The following is an 18,163-nucleotide window of genomic DNA, read 5'->3' on the forward strand; positions in this document are numbered from 1 at the left end:
TGTCAGCTGGGATCGGCTCCAGCGCCCCCACGACCCTAATGAGGATGAAGCGGTATTGATAATGGATGGATCCTGGTTGTGGTTCTTTAAAACTTCAAGACACTGTTGCCTATTTCTTAAGCTGTTTTTAAGTGTCAAAGCATAACCATAAAAATATATGAATCAAATTTGCTGCAAGTAGATATGGTATGGTAAATAAATGTGGACTCTTGTCAGTGAGTGTTTTGCAGGGAGGCTCAGTGAGAACATTTTGCTGACTATGCTTATTTAAAGCCATGTCCTCATTTCTTGGACACACGATTGGTTTTGGAGGCTGGAGGTGGTCCAACATCTTCCTGGGGAACCTTTTCTTTTGATTCGTCCCCCTCTGTACGTACATGGACGGTACTCAGTTCTGGTTTTTCCTGGTCTCACGGCTGCATTGGGTTTCTCCAGACTCTAAATCACCCGTTGACTTAACTTTATGACCACATGTTGATTTCTTGTGCATGAATGCAGGGCGCCTTTTCCTCCGAGAGTATTCAGCAGATGTGTGAAGTTCTGGAAAGAGAGACTGACCACCCCTTTGCCCTTCAGCATCAGCGGCTATCGCTCCCCTCTCTGCTTCCTCATTAGGGATTCTGATAGAAACAGAACACATAGACACACACACACACACAGTTTGATTCTAATTGGGTGACCCAGAGCCACGGATATCATCTGTTATGGTGTGAGACCCAGAGCGGCCTCTGCAGCCACACCGCCTCCAAAGAAGAAGAAGAAGAAGAGGACGACTTGAGGACCGAGGGAAGGTTAAAGAAAAGACAAATAGAAGACAAACTGGCCTGGGAAGGAAGCACAACAACGACAAAAACACAAAGTGGCGTCGAGTTCATTAATTAGAATTTCAAATTGGACAAACTCAAGATGACAGCGTTGGGCTTGTCAAATCAGATCATGCCCCGGCAGGGCTGAGAGAGAGGGAAGAGAGGGAAGAGAGGGAAGGGGGCACACTGCTCTGAGCCAAACACCACTCTTGGTAGCTGAATGGGTGCCATCTTTCTCTCTCGCTCTCTCGCTCTCTCTCTCTCTCTCTCCATTTCCTCTGATTACGGCGACCGCCTCCCCTCCGTCCCCACGTGAATGTCAAGGCCGCCTTAACAAGAAGTGACAATTAAAACATCATCGGCGGCCTTCGGCTGAATGGGGAGCGGCCCGCCGGGGTCTCTGAGCTTTCTGTGAGGGAGAGAGAGAATAAAAGAGACGGAGGAGCTGTTGGGAAGAATACTACGAGCCGAGAGAAATGGAGAGAGAGATATACTTTGGTAATATACACTGGACCATCGGGCCAATAAAGCCTCATGAATTGAACTGATATACATTTATGTATATTTGGATGTGTCTGTAGAAGAAAACAGCCATGAAACATGCTTTAAACCACCATGGAACGACAGATCCAGTAACAGTGTCCAGGAATGAGACAACACTGTCTGTGTAATACAGGACTGCATTTACCTCGATACATAATGTACTGTCCTGTATGAAAAAAAGAGAGTTTTCTGTTGGTACAAAGGCTGGCAGGTCTCCATCAGCGTATTACAACGAGTTTCCTGTTTATTAGGTCGATCTGGTCAGTGGAACGTAAGCCAATACCTTGTATTTATGGGGTGAACAACAAGGCACCTTTCTGTTAGTAAGGAAAGTGACATCATTCATCTGGAGGCAGAATAATTCCCTTAACACGTCAGCTAACGCCGGCTAGAAGGTTCAGTTGGCTTGTTTTTGAACAAAGGACTGAAGAAAATAAGAGTTTCTCTGAATGCGTACACGCTCTGGGAGCGCGAGTGTTACTTGAGAAAGTTAACTATCACCAGCGCAACCACATTTGCTGACTCACTGACCAGACGTGTACACACCTGATGAGAGAAACCCGAGAGTGCAGAGCGAAGAGAAACTGAGGGTGTTGAATCTTTGGATGCTCGTAACTATCTTGCGGGGAAAAAAAGTTGCTCTTCCAGCATTGGCAGCAGCTACCTCCACCGCAAAGTAACCCCAGAAAAGAAGTCAGCACTACTCTGAGGCGATTTGTGTTCGCCTCCAGCCAACATTGTAATAGCCAAATCCCGATGTTGGCAGGAAGAGGGTCGATACCAAAGAATTCAGTACAATATGAGATCTCTACTGCGACGGCACACGTGCCAAAGACGGATCGGAGTGTAACCTCTGACTGTGTTAAATCAGCTCAGTGTCTCCATTACTTCACACCATCAGAGTTACTTCAACACTTTCACATAGTTATGCATTATTGCCTCAGCCCCCCATGAGCAATTTGCCCAACTCAAATGAGCTGTTTCGTGCTCCTGGAATGGTTTCGAGTAGAGCGTTCAACAATGCAACGTGTCTCAATGTCGTATACATTGGATTAGATGTAATTGTAACGATCCCTGTGGCCGAATGATGGAGCGAGCAGCTTGATTTATAGCTGATGATCATTAAACAAATCGTTGTTGGCGTTTAATAGCGAGGAAAAGCCAACAGTAGAAAGGGAAATAAAGAAATTTAGACACCGAGAAAACATGCTGTGGTAATTTCACCAGTGGCCTAGATTAAGTGGGCTAGATAGTGTTTGGCATTTTGAAGTAGGCCTATGTGTTTTGCGTGTGTACTGTGAGTGTGTGTGTGTGTGTGTGTGTGTGTGTGTGTGTGTGTGTGCGCGCTCTACACCAGCTGTGCCACTGCACATGAGAAAAGAGCTCATGCCAAAATGAGATGTCTCCACAAGGAGCCAAAAATCATCCAGCACGCAACTGGGCACCCACTTGCAAAGACACGCACACGCACGCGCACACACACACACACATACACACACATATGGACATCCATTGCACTCACAGAGGCAGAAACACAGACAAGACCTCAGTTAATGAGGCATGAATTTCGGAGTGGACACAGCATCCTGAGTTTTCATTTCCAAACTAGTATCCTGAATGATGTTGCACATGTGTGTGAGTGTGTGTGTGTGTGTGAGTGTGTGTGTGAGTGTGTGTCCATGTGTGCAGACCTAAACAGCCAAGGGCTCTCTGCTTTGATGGCTTTCTGTTATGACTCCATTATGCTGATGACTCTGGTTCCGGTCCAGGTTCTCCACAGTGTGTGTGTGTGTGTGTGTGTGTGTGTAGGGTGGCAGGAAAACACTCCTCAGTATCATTAGGAGTGTGGAGGTGCTCCGGCGAGCCTGGCTCACCCCTAAAGGTCCCAAACACTTGGGAAGTACGCCTCTCTTTTATTGCACCTGGAACTATCATGCAGGAACCACACTGAGACCCTGGTTCCTCTGTTTGAGTTCCTCAAACGGTTCTTGGTCCTCTCTGGTCTGAGATGGCAAAGCCCTTTGTGCCCCATTCACCCTCTTTAACAGAGTTTATGTTGTTTGATTATCGTTTTATTTTGAGAAAGTAGAACATTAGTCATTGCCATAACAAACACAAGTTTCAGAGTGTAACAACAGTACGCTGGCCTTCCTTCCCACAGTGCTTCTACAGTGCACATACAAGCACAGGCCAAGAGCTCTCTGTTCAACATCATAACAGGGACAAATCCATTCTATAATAATAATAACCATACAGCCTTACAGTATTCATAATGAACATCCCTTTAAAATGAGTTCACGTGTATGCCGGTCAGATCTTGAGACACCTCTGGTAATGTCGTCCTGTAATCCTGTAACCCATCAGCTGCATTGACACACACTACTTCTCTCACGGATAATATTTGTCCGGTATACTGGCTGACGAGCTCCACACGGTAGTGAAGAAACTCCCGTGTGGTACTTCCAGTTGTCCGTAACATTTGTTTGATGCTCTTACCAAAAGGCGACGACGCCTTGTCTGCAGATTCTAAATGTTTAAAATGTTTACAATAAAACTCAAATTCAGAAACATCTGCATGTCCTCTGAAACAAGAACATAGTACAACCCCAAAATGAAAAGCAAACGGCCTTTTGGCTTTTTAAACTGCCCGATGTTTCCATACTATACCCATCAGAGGAGTAGAACTCGCCCTCGTGTAGAAACTTAGTAACTTTGCACAAGTGATGTGAAATTCTCTGTAACTCACTGATGATTTCTCTTTTCATGTTTTATCCCACGCTGGTTGGAAAGCAGCAGAAGAAAAGCTACTGTAAGTTATTGTGCACTATTGCATGAGACATTAGCCTACTGTCGGTAATTATGTTGAACAGTTGTGTGCTTATCATTAATTTAAGCTTAAAAGGGGCAAAGTTGTATCACACACTCGCCACAGAGCCAGCGTGTTGCAGTTAAACTACCAATATTGCCAAACATTGTGACAAAGTGCATGATAGCCTTTTGTCGTTGATGCTGTGACCTCCTCGTGCACACGCTGGTCGATGTGGAGGTGGGTGTTACACCAGGAGGGTCCAGTCGCTGGGTGTGCGTCCATGCTGGAAGAGAACACAAGGTCGCGAAAAGGTCACAAAGAGGGTCCCCCGAACAGAAATCACACGTCGCTAAGCACCAAACTTCTCTCGCCCGCCGCCGCCGCCTCGGCCTAATTGCGAGCAAAACACAAATCAAAAAAAGTGCAATCAAATATCCGTGAGCAAATCTGCAAACTCAGCCCCCGACTGGAGCACAACACAACAGAGCAAAGGAACTGGAGTAAAAATCAAAACAAAATGTTCCCCAATCCGTGACAGCCGCAGAGGCAAATCCAATTATTTGTGTCTCATGTTGCAAATTTGTTTAATGGTCGAAGTGAGAAAGTAAATAAGCGCCCGCGAAGGGGAAACAAAAGAATGTGATTTCTAATTAACTTGAAAGAGGAACAGCAGGGCGACTTAGTAAACCCATCTTTCATCTGCTGCCTCAGACCACTCGTTTGTTTGCGGCACAATATTGTCTTCAAGATGGGTGGGAGGAGAAGGAGGAGGAGGAGGAGGAGAGGGGGGGGGGGGGGATAACACCGCTTCCCTCCAAATGAAATGTCAACAGATTTACCAGCGCTGCGGAAGGGAGCGCAGCGTTTTCCAGCGTTTTGTCGATTTTATTGTTCATTAAGCTTCGCCGCCGCCGCCCGCCCCCCCTTCTCCTCCTCCACAACTCTTCTTCTTCCTCCTCCTCCTCTCCCACTTGTTCGAGGCTTCATTTGCAGCATCTTGGCTTTGAAGATCACAAAAGGCTGAGGCAATAATTGGGTTTGTGCAATTACAGCGAGCTTAATGAGAGAATTCAGGAGTTTGTCTTGCCCCTATCTCCAACTCTCCACACACCGCCATTAGGCCGGCAACCGTCTCTCTCTCATCTCATTCTCTCTCTCTCTCTCTGAAGCACTGTCGAAAGATGTTATCGGATGTAAAGATGTGGTTAACACACATCACGCGTGCACTCGAGGCCAATGGAGAGAGCCGATATGCTAATCTCCTGACCAGAAAACAGAGAACAACAAAAACACAGATGCAGCACGGAAAGTAAACGAGAGAAAGAGAAAGGGAGGCGAAGCAACAGTCACGAGTTTGAAGAGATAAGCCACGTCAACTGATCACAGCGTCCAGAGCACATGAGGGAGATGAGGGAGATTCACAAAATGAAACCCGGAGGACGCGATCTGCTCTTGTCCTTTGGACGTGTGAGTCTGCAGGGCCGCCGGCGTGAATGCAGTCAAACTTTATGATTCATAATCAGTTTTTCAATCGAAACGACCCCGACTGCCAGGAACCTCGGGGTGACACTCGACAGTCGACTCTCCCCGACTGCTGACACGTTCCTGTAGGTACATGCTGCACAACATCAGGAGAATACGTCCTCTTCTTACTCAGAAGGTGGCACAGGCTCTGGTCCAGGCTCTGGTCCAGGCTCTGGTCCAGGCTCTGGTCATCTCACGCTGTTACGTCCCCTGACTTAACTCCACCCTCGTCCTAGAAGAGGTCTGGCTATCGTTTTCAGGTCTGGCGCGCCTGGAGCACCACTACCTGAGAGGCATCACGTAATCAGTGGGTGGGACATATATACCCCCAGACTAAGTACTTCTCTCTCTCTTCACCTCCGAGCTGCGACCATTCCGTGTGTAGGCCACCATCTGTGTCTTTGTGGGTGAAGCTGTGTCGGGGTTCTCACACACCTAGACTACTGTAACTCCCTCCTGGCAGGTCTACCTGCTAGTGCCATCAGCTCATCCAGAATGCTGCACCTTGACTGGTCTTTAACCTCCCTAAATGTACCCACACTACTCCTCTTACGCTCCCTTCACTGGTTACAGGTGGCTGCCCGCATCCACTTCAAAACATTGGTACTTGCGAACAGATCAGGTCCATTATGTGGTATTTTTGTAGTTTGGCTATCTTAAAGAAATGTTACTTAATTGATTCTTGTTGTCCTGAGTTTGTACTCATATTGTACGTCGCTTTGGATAAAAGTGTCTGCTAAATGAAATGTGATGACCTTTAATTCTGAGATGGTTTGGAAAAAACTGGAAAATCTGAAATTCCAAATCTCTTTGCAGATTACAAATCAGTTGAGTTCAGTCATGGATTCTGAGCGGTGGCTGAAGAACGGCTCAGCAACTTTACTAGAGCAAAAACACGAACACATCGCAAAAACACACAAGTCAAAATGATGCATTTAAAATCCCACTAGAAGTGCTCATTCGCCAGAAAAATGTATCATCAGTGTGTATGTCATTATTAGAGTTCAATAGTGTTGCATCAATGTACAGGAGGGGCTGGTCGAGGTGTAGCTCGTCAGTAGTATTTTATACAGAAGGCCATTAGATGAGTGATGGAGTCAGACTATGTCCTGCTGCTCAAATCTGTTCACATCTTTCAGGACTTCCAACTTTTTTTTGTAATAAGTTCACCTCATTGGGCTTTATTCACATGAAACTGTAACGACTCATGTGTAGATCCAAATGCACCCTCGACTCCAGGGATCCTTCGAACTTATATTCCACACTCTGGAAACGGCAGGCAGAGTATCAACAGGACGAAGGGCTGGTAGGTTCACGGGGAGTCGGACAAGCGGGTTAACCAGGGACAGGCAGGGTCGGCAACAGGAAATCCGTCTAGAAACAAGTGCTGGAGAGTCTGGCATAGAAAAGGACGAACAATCTGGCAAGGTGTGTGTGTGTGTGTGTGTGTGAGGCAGGAGACTATATAGGGATTTGATTAGTGATCAAAGACAGGTGTGTGAACAGGTGAAGGAAGTCAGACTGACGAGGTGGGAGTGACTGAACCACAGAGTGAGGAGCTGAACTGTGACAACAGGTGTGTGAACAGGTGAAGAGAGTTAGACTGACGACGGGGAGTGAGGAGGGTGTGGAGCTGAAACTGTGACATGAAACCTTCTGAGAAGTTTAGAGTGAAATGTATTTCATAAATGTGTATCATTATGCATAACATTTGAAAAGTAGCCATAGATGTCAAATAAATATAGAGTAAAAAGTATGTTATTTAATAATGGAGAAGAATTAAAGTTATTAAAACACTCAAAAGTATAAGTACATCAAATGTTTAAATGTGTAGTAAAGGTGAAGCATTTGCAGTCTTTTAACCTTGAGGTAAACTATTTAATATCACTGAACAGAAACAGTTATAGATTAGTTTGGTGGACCGATGACGCTGGCCTCCATGAGGAGTCATCGTGGACAGAGTCACTTTGATGTCACCCTTTGGTTTGTGGAACACAGTTATGAAGGTCTCCATCTTGGTTTGTGTCCATATAATGTTCATATATATAATACATTAAGACTTGAACTGAACTGGACACACTGAGAGGGTCTAAGTAAAACAAAAACATGTTCTGATGACCATTAGAAAGAATGAAATTTTAAGCTACTTCAGCATTGGCTTCACTTTTCAGAGCCGGAGGTTGCCGCCTGGTTTTGGCTGAAGCTCTGATGCAGATGCCATAAAAGAGGTTGGAAAAGTGTGTGTGTTGAGATCTCTCCCCGGAAAGAGGAAATATTTGCTGTCCGCTGTACCGAGACCTTCCTAGTCCGACAGAGCTCTCAACCATATGCGGACATTTCCAAGTACAAGAGAGAAAATTAGGATGACATTCAAGCTCATCACACCCCTCCTAATAATAGGCTCATTACAGCGCACAATAACAGAAAGTCAGTGATGCATAACACGCTCATTAACACACATCGAGCCTTCAGCAAAGAACTTTATGAATCTGTTTAAACCGGTGGCGCTGCAAACCTCTGAAGAGGTGCAGTGTTGTTAGGCTATGTACAATATTACTAAGTCATTACTCATGACCTAATATGATAATTCACTTATTATGTACTTGCAGGCAGTGGATGTTCAATGAGGACTTAATATGTTGATCTCATTGAGTTATATAATAACCACTCTGATAGCAGTCCAGTAATTCAATTACAGAGAGATAAGATAATATTTAGAGGGAATATTTGTTGTTGTTGGGACTTGCCTTTCCTCAACCATATTTTTAATTTAGTGATTAAACATTTCTATTTAATTTAACTTTTTTTTTTATTGGCCAGACATGTGACAAAGTATAACATTGTAATTTAATTCTAAAACTAGTGTCACTTGCACTTCCATCTCCAAAGATCATATCCCTGAATACAAGTTACCTATTACTACATGGACATGGAGTCCTGAGGGTGACAGGAGTGTAAGGAACACAGATGTTTACCCAGCTGTTACTGAGAGAGGGAGAAATATCTGTTGTGTGTGTGTGTGTGTGTGTGTGTGTGTGTGTGTGTGTGTGTGTGTGTGTGTGTGTGTGTGTGTGTGTGTGTGTGTGTGTGTGTGTGTGTGTGTGTGTGTGTGTACCAACCTGAATATCCACAAGCTCCTTTGCTATCCGTGAAGCCAACTGTGAGTCTTTCTCCTGACAGGGGATGTGCAAGTTCTATAAACAAACAAAAACAACAGTTGTTGATCCTTTAATCGGCTCTGAGAATCGACTTAGTGCAAAATATATCATGAGAACACAGAGAATATAAAGTAAATATATTATGGAAGTAAGCGAGAAGCCAAAGGGTTCTTCCACACTTCTGAAGATGAACCCGCCTGTGTGTGCACATGAGACCCACAGCCTCAGTCTTCAAAGCACTACGCCTCTAAAAAACTGTTCACATATAAAAAAATGGAATCCATTTAAAATAGCTTTTACTTTTTTACAATTTAACTGAAATAAAAGGAGGCTTTCGAAGGAAAAGTCCAACTTCCTTTAAGTTATCGTGAAGCAGAAGATGAGAGGGCAAAGTGAAAAGAGACTTAAAGTTTGAGACTGAGGCTTTAATTAGCAGCAGTTTAGCTTAGCTTAGCATAAAGACTGCAAACAGCTAGCCTGGTTCTATCCTGAGGTAATAAAATCGGCCTGCCGGCACCTCTAAAGCTCGCTGATTAACGCGTCACATCTTATTTGGCTCTAAGTGTATTAAGTTAAAGGTGATTTTAAAATAGTTTTATGCTTTATTTCGTGGCAGCAGTCAACCAGCAGAAATCTGGCTCCTGGTCAAGAAATAGCTTTGACCAGTGCTAGGCTGCTTCTGTCTTTTTGCTAAGCTAAGTCGTCTGTAGCTTCATATCTAGATACGGCCTACCTCTCTGAGACAGTGATCATCTCCTCTTACATACATATATAATAAAACACATACAATATAAACTATATGGAGATAAAGCTACATGAAAAAGAATGAATTGCTTGAGAAACATGTTTTACAATTCAATAAAAATATTAAACTGTATTAAATACAAGCCGCTTTCTTACCTCTCCCTGGTAAACAATGTGTCCGATGGGACAGACCATGCAGGCAGTACCGCTGCCAAATACCTCTTTGACCCGCAGCTGCTTCAGGGCAGAGCACAGCTGGCTCATGGTCAGGTAGCGCTCCGTCACCTTAAACTCCCCCTGGACACAGAGGGGGCCGGAGGGGACGCCATGACTCGTTTTGTAATATTCATCCACGCGTGATGACCTTCATGGTCTTTGCCTTTCTCACCCATCTCCTGGTCAGTTCCAGGATGCTCTGTCGGGTTACACCTGGGAGTATGATGCCGTCCAGTGGCGGAGTTGCAAGTTCCTCCTCTGTAAAATAGTAAATAGAACAAAGTAAAACCTATCAATAAATAAATAAACTACTACTATTACTCAAGACTATGTTAGAGTGACATTGTTCTGTCAGTGGGATCTGTCAACGTTTTTGACGTGTGAGTAATTTTTGCATCCGTGGTGCAAATGGAAGTTGGACCATTGACCCTGTTGACCTCTTCACCTGCAGCGAAACACAGCTGCCTGTGATTGGGTGTGAGGTGAGCTTCTCGTTGGGTTACTGACCTCCATCCTCATTGATCCAGTGGAGGAAGATGTTCATGGTGCCTGCCTCGGTGATCTGGTGGTCCTCCCCGTACAGCCACAGCACCTGCTGGCACCCATGATCCTCTGCTTCGTACTGGGCGAACAAAGAGCACCCGTAGTTTCTGCAGATCACCAAAACAACAAAAGGTTGCAACTTTGCGAACGTTTTATATGTTTGAATTTAGTGAAAGACTGTGCAAACACCAATTCATTTGATAAAAAGTCCATCATTTCACAAAAGGTTTGAAGTATAGGCCTAATAAAGTGTTTTTAACTGAAGGTTCATTTTGGGGTTTAACAATGTAGGGGATGAAGCATACAGTACTCAAACTTGTTTGACCATTGTTTCACGTATGCGGTAACAATGTTAACTTTCACACATAGTAAAACTTTAGACGCTACTGAAAACAAGTATTCATTAAATCCAATTCATAGTGACTAACCTTTCAAACATGCACCATGCACTATTTCAATTTGTTTCTCTTTAGAATAAATAGTGTATAAACATAGAGCTTCTTTCAGAGGGCCAAAGATCCATTCTCATGAATAGACGTCAGCCGAGTTGCAGTTTTTATTTCAAAAGCTTGGTAGTAATAATGCATATCAATAAAAACTAAAACATGAATGCAGTATGCAGTATGCGCCGATACCCACCCGCCCATTTTGTAGTTTCCAGTCCCTCCTTTCCATGCCCTGGTGTACTTTGGGTCGGCCCACAAGGACAGACTCTTTGTTTCGCTGGTGAAGTACGAGCCCACTGGACACAAAATCACATACAGCAAGGCGTTGGAAGCCTTCTTTACACCCAGAGATTGCTGCAATGGACACGTAAACACACAGCAATGAAGATCCAATGTCATTTGATCAAAAAGAACATAACCGCCTGTCTTCGCACGTGCGTCGCAACCCGCCGCTGTCCTCCTTACCTCAGTGCTGAGGAACGTGGGTCTGATGTACAGACTGGCCGATTCAGAGTGAGGAACCCAGTCCTGCTCGATCTCTACCAGTCGCCTGATGCACTTCAGAAGCTCTGACTGATCAAAGGCCTGGAGGAGGCAGAGAGGTGGAGAAAGAGAGGTGAGCAGAGAGTAAGGTGGAGTGGGAGAAAAGCCCACTGAGGCAAATTAAGAATTTGTGATATTTGGGCTATATAAAATAAACTGAATTTAATTTAATTGAGAATCATTCGCTCTATCAATTCAATTAAATTCAGTTTATTTTGTATAGCACATTATCACAAATTACAAATTTGCCTCAGAGGGCTTTACAATCTATACACATAGACAACCCTGACCTTTGACCTCACATCGGATCAGAAAAAACTCCCAAAAAATAGGAGCGCAACAGAGGAGGATCCCTCTCCAGGATGGACAGGTGTAATATACGTCATGTGACCAGAAGGAATCATTACAGAGCAACAACACATTCAATGAGTATGACAGAGTGAATGTGTGATCTTACAGGCAGGCAAGCTCTCTTCGCCGAGTCGGCCATGCGGCTCATGTTGAGCATCGGTCTGAAGAGACGCAGTTGGTTGTCATCCCCACGAAACGCCTTCAACCCTTCAAACAGCTGGCGAGAAGAGAAGAGAGAAGAGGGTTGAGATCAGGGCCGCGTCAGCATTTTAGATATGCTGAGGTCACGAGGTCAGACATTCACCCCATCCAACCCAGGATTTTCTTTTCAATCATTCTGTTTTTTATTATTTTATATTTCAGTCACATAGTCAATTATATCTGTTTTCTAATTAGTTTTGTTGCTACACAAAAAAATTATTCATAAACTAAAGTATGTTATGAAATTAGGAAATGATTAGGAAGTTAAAATTTTTAGTCAAATTGGTTTTGCAAATGTGATACAAGTAGTCAAATTAAAACACTGGAAAGAGCTTTTTATAACAATCACTACTATGGGGTAACCAGGTTGCTAAAAGAGTAACATTCCCAGATAAAATAGGACCTCAGTGTCCTCAATGCAGCTGCTGCCCTGGTTAAGAATCTAACTGAGTTTGGTTTCTGAGTATTCAATCATCCATTATGCATTTGGTTCAATGTGATGAAATGTTTAAACACTTTTACAAATGTATATTCTATAGTTGTTTCCCTTTATATCTACTAGTTAGATCTGTTTGTGTATCCAGACTTTTACTTTGCTCTATAACAGAGTTACTCAACAGGAGGCCCGCGGGCCGCATCCGGCCCGCGGACGCTTATTTTGTGGCCCCGACATGCCTGGTTATAAATGCATAATAATTATAATTAGCCAACCAAAATCGTGTGAAAATTAGGTAGTGCGCCTTTAATTTAACCCTCTGAAAACGAAGCCCGCTACAGTGCGTTTTGACAGCTTTACGTTTTTAAAATCTGTATATCTCCGCGACAATACGTCGCCGAGATACATTTAAAATACTGGATGAATCCGGAGGATTTCCTCTTCCGTTCATTTCTCTACCGTAAGCTCCTCTGCGATTCACAGAGAAAGATAGGGGGACGAACGTGTCGGGTGACGCGGCACCGAGTACTGTGATTTGCCAATGCGGTTGTCCGTCAACATTTTGCGGAGAAGAACAACCAATGAACACTCAAGAAATCACAAGGACCTACCCACCTCCCAGGTAATGCTCATTAGCAGTCTGTCAGTCAGAGAAGCCAGAGAACACAGCGCGAACGGACTTCACAACAAGGAAGCAGCTGCAGCGACTTTGGCGAGCAGCGCGGAGCCTCAGAGGAGCTCCAGAGCCACGAGGAGGAACACGCAGCCAGAAGAGATCCACTTGGACCGGGTAAGAGTCTTCACTAAACTTTACGTGTCCGTGACGGGACGTGTCCGGACGTGTCTGTTATGTGTCTCGTCACGGTGTCTGTTACGTGTGGCGGTGCTGACTAGTATTATATTTTACAGAGAGGATTCACCAGCACCTGCAGTGCAGCCTGCAGATCCACCTGCAGCCCCACCTGCAGCTCTACCTGTCCGGCCAGCAATGGTCTCGTGCCCCGGAGGACCATGACACGATGACATGATGCCATTATAGTGAAGCCATATTGTAAATATTCTGTATCAATATTTGTGTTCTGTTTTCTATTTCTCAACATGAATATTATGGAGAATATGTTTACTTTTTGTAATGTATAATACATTTATTTGAAGAAGAAAAAATGTAAATGGTCATTTTTTATTTGCACACACCCCATGAAACTTTATCTGCAATATTAAGTCATTTGGTTTTTGACATCTTTACATGTATCTAGCATTGTATTCAGATATTTCACTGCTTTTGTGAACCCATGACCTTTGGTAAACCAATTTTAAACACCAAACAGTTGGTCCACATGAGTAAAGGTGTGTTTTCAGAAGAGATATGAAGAATTTTCAGCTTTAGGGCCATATTTTTTCTTTCCAATTGTACCTGAGGTCAATTCTGCCTCATTATATAGAGAGCTGAGATTGTTCTGGAATTTTTGATGTATAACACATGGGTATGTGTCATATGCAAAAGCCTTTTAAAGGTGAATTTAATTTTGTTTGTAAAATCGAGTCGAAAGGGCTGCGTTTGAGGAACAACTCATAGAGCTGCAGCACAACAACATCCTCAAAGAAAGACACAAGGAGGAGAGCATTGACACATTCTGGATATCCTGTGTTCTGAGGAACACAAACCCTGCATTAATCCTGTGTGCTCAGAAAATCCTGACCTGCTTTGGATCTACTTATGTGTGTGAAAGCTCCTCTGCCATGGGAATAATAAAATCAAAGCAGCGTTCCCGTCTAAATGACAGACATTTGGCAGACTATCTCAGAGCAGCTACAACTGAGCAACAACCAGATCTGAAAGGACTTGTGAAAAGAATGCACACTCAGAGCTCTCACTAGGAATAAGTAAACAGTTGTTTGTTTTATTGTTATTGTTATTAATATTTGTGAAATGCAGACTCAGAGCTCTCACTAGGAATAAGTAAACAGTTGTTAGTTATATTGTTATTGTTATTAATATTTGTGAAATGCAGACTCAGAGCTCTCAATAGGAAAAGTAGCAATTGCAAACTTTATCAATGTCATCAATGCAAAGCTATTCACTCCAGTGTTAATAAAACATCAGCTTGACCAACACTTGTCATCCTTGGAAACGCAGTCGCTACACTACATTTGTTACTGAAATTGAGAATATTTGTTAAATATTCCATGATGCTTTGGAATGCATTAAAAATGACTAGCAAGACAGCATATTAAACAGCAGTAGTAAATACAGTGAATAAAATGGTACAAATATATGTGAATACTAATTTGTGGCCCTTTGCACCTGTTGTGGTTTAAATGTGGCCCTCTTGGCCTCCGAAGTTGAGTACCCCTGCTCTATAACCTGACCCGTATATGTAAGTTCATACGTTTGACCAGTCCAGTCAGCCTCCTGGCAGGAAGCTGCAGGAGGAGACGTTATACATCAAATCCTTTTGAGCCAAAAGGTATAAAAAGTGAGTCTGAGTGCTTCCTGCCTGTATGCCGTAGTGTAGTGACGAACAGGCTGGGTGGAGCGTCAGGTTTCCAAAGGGCTTGATGAGCGGAGCCTGCCAGCCCTCACTCGCACTCCACTCTATGGTCAGCATGTGGTCCGTGAAGACGTTCCCGAAGGCCGGCCGGTCCTGTTTGGCCTTTGGAGTGGAGGACAGCTCGATGACCAGGTCAGCTGCCTGGTCACAGAGGACAAAGTGACATTAAAGGAAAAGGTGGACATGCAACATCGAGACAGAAACACTACCTTTACACAGATGGAGAACAATAACACAAATATAATGTACCCTTTTAAAAAATAATTTAGTGTGCCTGCTGTGCAAAGCATAACGGAGTTATCTTTCATCAGACTTATTTTTTTTAAACCAACTTGTTGCCTGGTTTGTTTTGCATTCTGTGATGGGCCAGCAGGGGTCGCTGTGGGACTAGTTACTCGACTGCCTCCAGTAACATACAGTCCACAGTGACCTGACAGCATGCCAGCCACACAGTCACATGACTGAGACGGAGACACACAGAAAGGAACTGGAGCTGTCTTTTTCAACAAGCCCATTTAGAAGTCAAAGGTCATGGTTAATAAGTACAGAAAAGAATTGCATCACGTTCGCATTGAGGGGGCTCAGATCTTAGTCCGGCCTCTGCGTCACTCACTTGTCCCCGTGCCACCTTTGTGGCATTGCAGTAACAGCAGAAGTATTACATGCCATATTTATCTAGAACAAGTGGTGTCCTCTCTCACACTGAACGAGCTGATCCTTTCACTGAAGATACTCGTTTTCATGTTATCATGTCCCACTTGGCTGGGATTAGGCTCTTTATCCCCTCGGTCCCAGTGCAGAATGTTGGCCGTAATCCCAGATTGCAGTAGTGGAAATTGTCGGGGCGACCACAGAACAACACTATGAAGTGGTCTGGAATTCACCTTTTTTTCCCCTTTCTGCTGCACTTCTTTTTCTTTTTGTCCAGGATTATGTTTTCAGTGTAACATCAAATGCCCAAATGCATATGAATATACTCATTTCATTATTTAAAAGTTCCTTCTTTTTTTTTACAAGTGTGTTTTCTCTGCTAATGCTCGTCTCCATTCTCCAGAGAAAAGACAACACCCATCCTTGTGAATGTGCGTCTGAGTGTCTGCACATGTTCACCCTAATCTCCACCTGAGCCTGCTGCAGGTCTGCTGCATTCAGGGACACAAAACAAGCAAAGCTCCAGCTACTTAGCGTGAGCTGGGAAAGTGGATTGCTGCTCCGAGAGGGAGTACAGGAGTGGACACGAGTTGTGTCCTTCCCTTTCAAAAAATGGCGACAATACAGACGTTATTCTGTTTAAAGAGGAAAGATAAATTGAACTGCTTAGGGTGACAGCAAGTGGACTTCTCTTTCTTTTTTCTCTCTGGAATATCCATTGGATTAGTTGTCCATGTGTCCCAATAAGAACACTATTGGGTGACTGTGGCGCTCGAGGCCTCGCAGCGCTGCTCCTGGCACCATGAGGGTAAGAAGCAGTGACAAATTTGTAATTTGTGAAATTGGGCTATACAAATAAACTGAATTGAATTGGAGCATCTTCAATGTGGAGCGACGCGGAGTTCTTTTGAGTTCCAGCAAGCCGAAGAATCATCAAGATGTTGCAGCTGGAGCAGCGACTCGGGGTATGTGCTCTGACATCCTGATGGCATTCAGACCTCCGGCTTTACTCCCACCTATAGCATACCAAACATCCATTCCAATAACTCACCTTGAAGCTGGGAATGCTGCCGTCAGCCATTGAGATAGTGGCAATGTAGCTGCTTTCCTGAAAAACAGACAAAAATATAGACAATAAAAGAAATAGAGTTCCAATGTGCGCTCCTTTTCCTTCAACCACTCAAACATGTAGCCTACTAATCACTTAATAAACAGCACACCTCCTCAAGGTTTATATTGCAGAAGGAGGGCGTTACCGGAGGGGTATCAAAGTTGGTGAGCCAGTTTTTGAGTACTAATATTAGAAAACCTTGAATCACGACAACATATTGCAAACCCATTCCTATTACACACATATTTAGCACTGCTGTCGACACCCTCTGGGCTCTGAACATTGTACATGTTAGTATTTCTCTAAGAGAGACACGACAAGCAAGCATGAACTCAAAGTAGATGTGGGAATTTGTATTCATAATATCACTACAGCTCTGTTTGTATACTTCTCTCGTTTTTCTGTTTTGCCAAACTTACTGATTTCCATCACTTTGTACAACAAGAGACACATTTCATTCTACATCAAATATCTTTTGAAATGCAGGCCTTGTGATGGACTTACTGTATATCATACTACATATGGCATTATGTAGTGGGCACACTTCATGATCATCATCCACACCCGAAAACACGTGTAACTCTGCTGTTGCAATATAAATATGAATATTGCTTCACCAACATTTATCCCTAAGACTCACGCACAAGCAATCTATTTGTCAATATTGTTGCATGACTTACCTTCAGATCGGGAGCCGGCACGTCGGACACAGAGGTTCCTGGTGAACGGTCTCGCGTCCGCTAAACCTCTTACAGGATCAGGTTGAAACCAGTCCCATTATGTGTAGTCACGATCAAACAGGAAAATGACCCCAATCAATATTTCAACACACCCCCCTCTAGCATTGTGACACTGAACTGCGATGAAGTACGTCATCGGCTCAATATCCCATAGATGATTGATGTTTTCTTTATTTCGATCATGTTTTTGTGAACAGGAACCGTTCTCTGTGTGTGTGGCAGGAAGTCTTGTTGTATAATCTTCTGTCGGCCGAGGTGATGAAGAATGTTGGTGATGAAAAGATCTCCGCGGACACTGTCTTGTTGCTGATATAATGCAGTTCTATTACAGAAAGAAAACAGGTCTAATTACGAGCGTATACTGCTTACAGCCCGGGTGATTTCAGAAGGTCCAGGGAATCCACGAAATCCACGAAACCCACGAAATCCACTGAACCCCAGAAATCCACGGAACCCCTGAAATCCACACAAATGAATTTGTGTTAGGGCCTACCTCTTTTAAGGAAGCAAGAATGGGCGTGATTCTGCTCCAGCCTTGGAGCAGAATCACGTCATTCCATAAAGGCCTCCTAATGCAAACCATCTGGTCCAACTCTAAACAAGGGTATTCTCTACCATGAACACCTTGTGGGCCTCTGAGCCCATATCTATATTTATGGCTGTATCTTTTAGAGCTGTAATGCAAAATACACTACAGTCTGCTCTTTGTTAGTTGAGACACTAAAAAAGGGGGGGACGGATAATGCTTGGACACCAACATACGGCTTCTAATTGGCTCTATATGATAAA

General features: G+C 43.8%; 2 protein-coding genes and 1 long non-coding RNA gene across 17 annotated transcripts in view; 2 read left to right on the forward strand and 1 right to left on the reverse strand.

Moving 5' to 3' along the window:
* Nucleotides 1-3,399: 3,399 nt before the first annotated feature.
* bcat1 (branched chain amino-acid transaminase 1, cytosolic) lies at nucleotides 3,400-17,802 on the reverse strand. Of its 2 annotated transcripts, none has more exons than XM_056424391.1 (11): nucleotides 17,315-17,799; nucleotides 16,575-16,631; nucleotides 14,819-15,013; nucleotides 11,790-11,900; nucleotides 11,255-11,374; nucleotides 10,983-11,143; nucleotides 10,308-10,450; nucleotides 9,973-10,058; nucleotides 9,741-9,881; nucleotides 8,802-8,876; nucleotides 3,400-4,441 (listed from the first exon to the last, which is right to left on the reverse strand). In XM_056424391.1, the coding sequence occupies exons 2-11, from the start codon at nucleotides 16,602-16,604 to the stop codon at nucleotides 4,403-4,405; spliced, it is 1,101 nt and encodes a 366-aa protein (XP_056280366.1). In that variant the 5' UTR covers nucleotides 16,605-16,631; nucleotides 17,315-17,799; the 3' UTR covers nucleotides 3,400-4,402. The 2 variants fall into 2 exon arrangements, with proteins under 2 accessions (XP_056280366.1, XP_056280367.1); XM_056424392.1 differs by lacking the exon at nucleotides 3,400-4,441 and adding an exon at nucleotides 6,547-7,056 and having other exon boundaries at nucleotides 17,315-17,802.
* Nucleotides 11,908-14,429, forward strand: LOC130200264 (uncharacterized). Its single transcript, XR_008832970.1, has 2 exons — nucleotides 11,908-13,110; nucleotides 13,230-14,429. It is a non-coding gene; the product is annotated as an uncharacterized LOC130200264 (long non-coding RNA).
* lrmp (lymphoid-restricted membrane protein) overlaps nucleotides 15,020-18,163 on the forward strand; it is a 32,464-nt gene continuing 29,320 nt past the window's right edge. For 12 of the 14 annotated variants that reach the window (XM_056424375.1, XM_056424383.1, XM_056424382.1 and 9 more), the window contains exon 1: nucleotides 15,020-16,488. The gene's annotated coding sequence lies outside the window, so the exon portion shown is untranslated. The remainder of the gene's footprint in view (nucleotides 16,489-18,163) is intronic. The other 2 variants (XM_056424376.1, XM_056424377.1) reach the window with 2 other exon arrangements.

The sequence above is a fragment of the Pseudoliparis swirei genome, chromosome 10 (genome assembly GCF_029220125.1).
Source record: "Pseudoliparis swirei isolate HS2019 ecotype Mariana Trench chromosome 10, NWPU_hadal_v1, whole genome shotgun sequence".
NCBI lineage: Eukaryota > Metazoa > Chordata > Actinopteri > Perciformes > Liparidae > Pseudoliparis > Pseudoliparis swirei.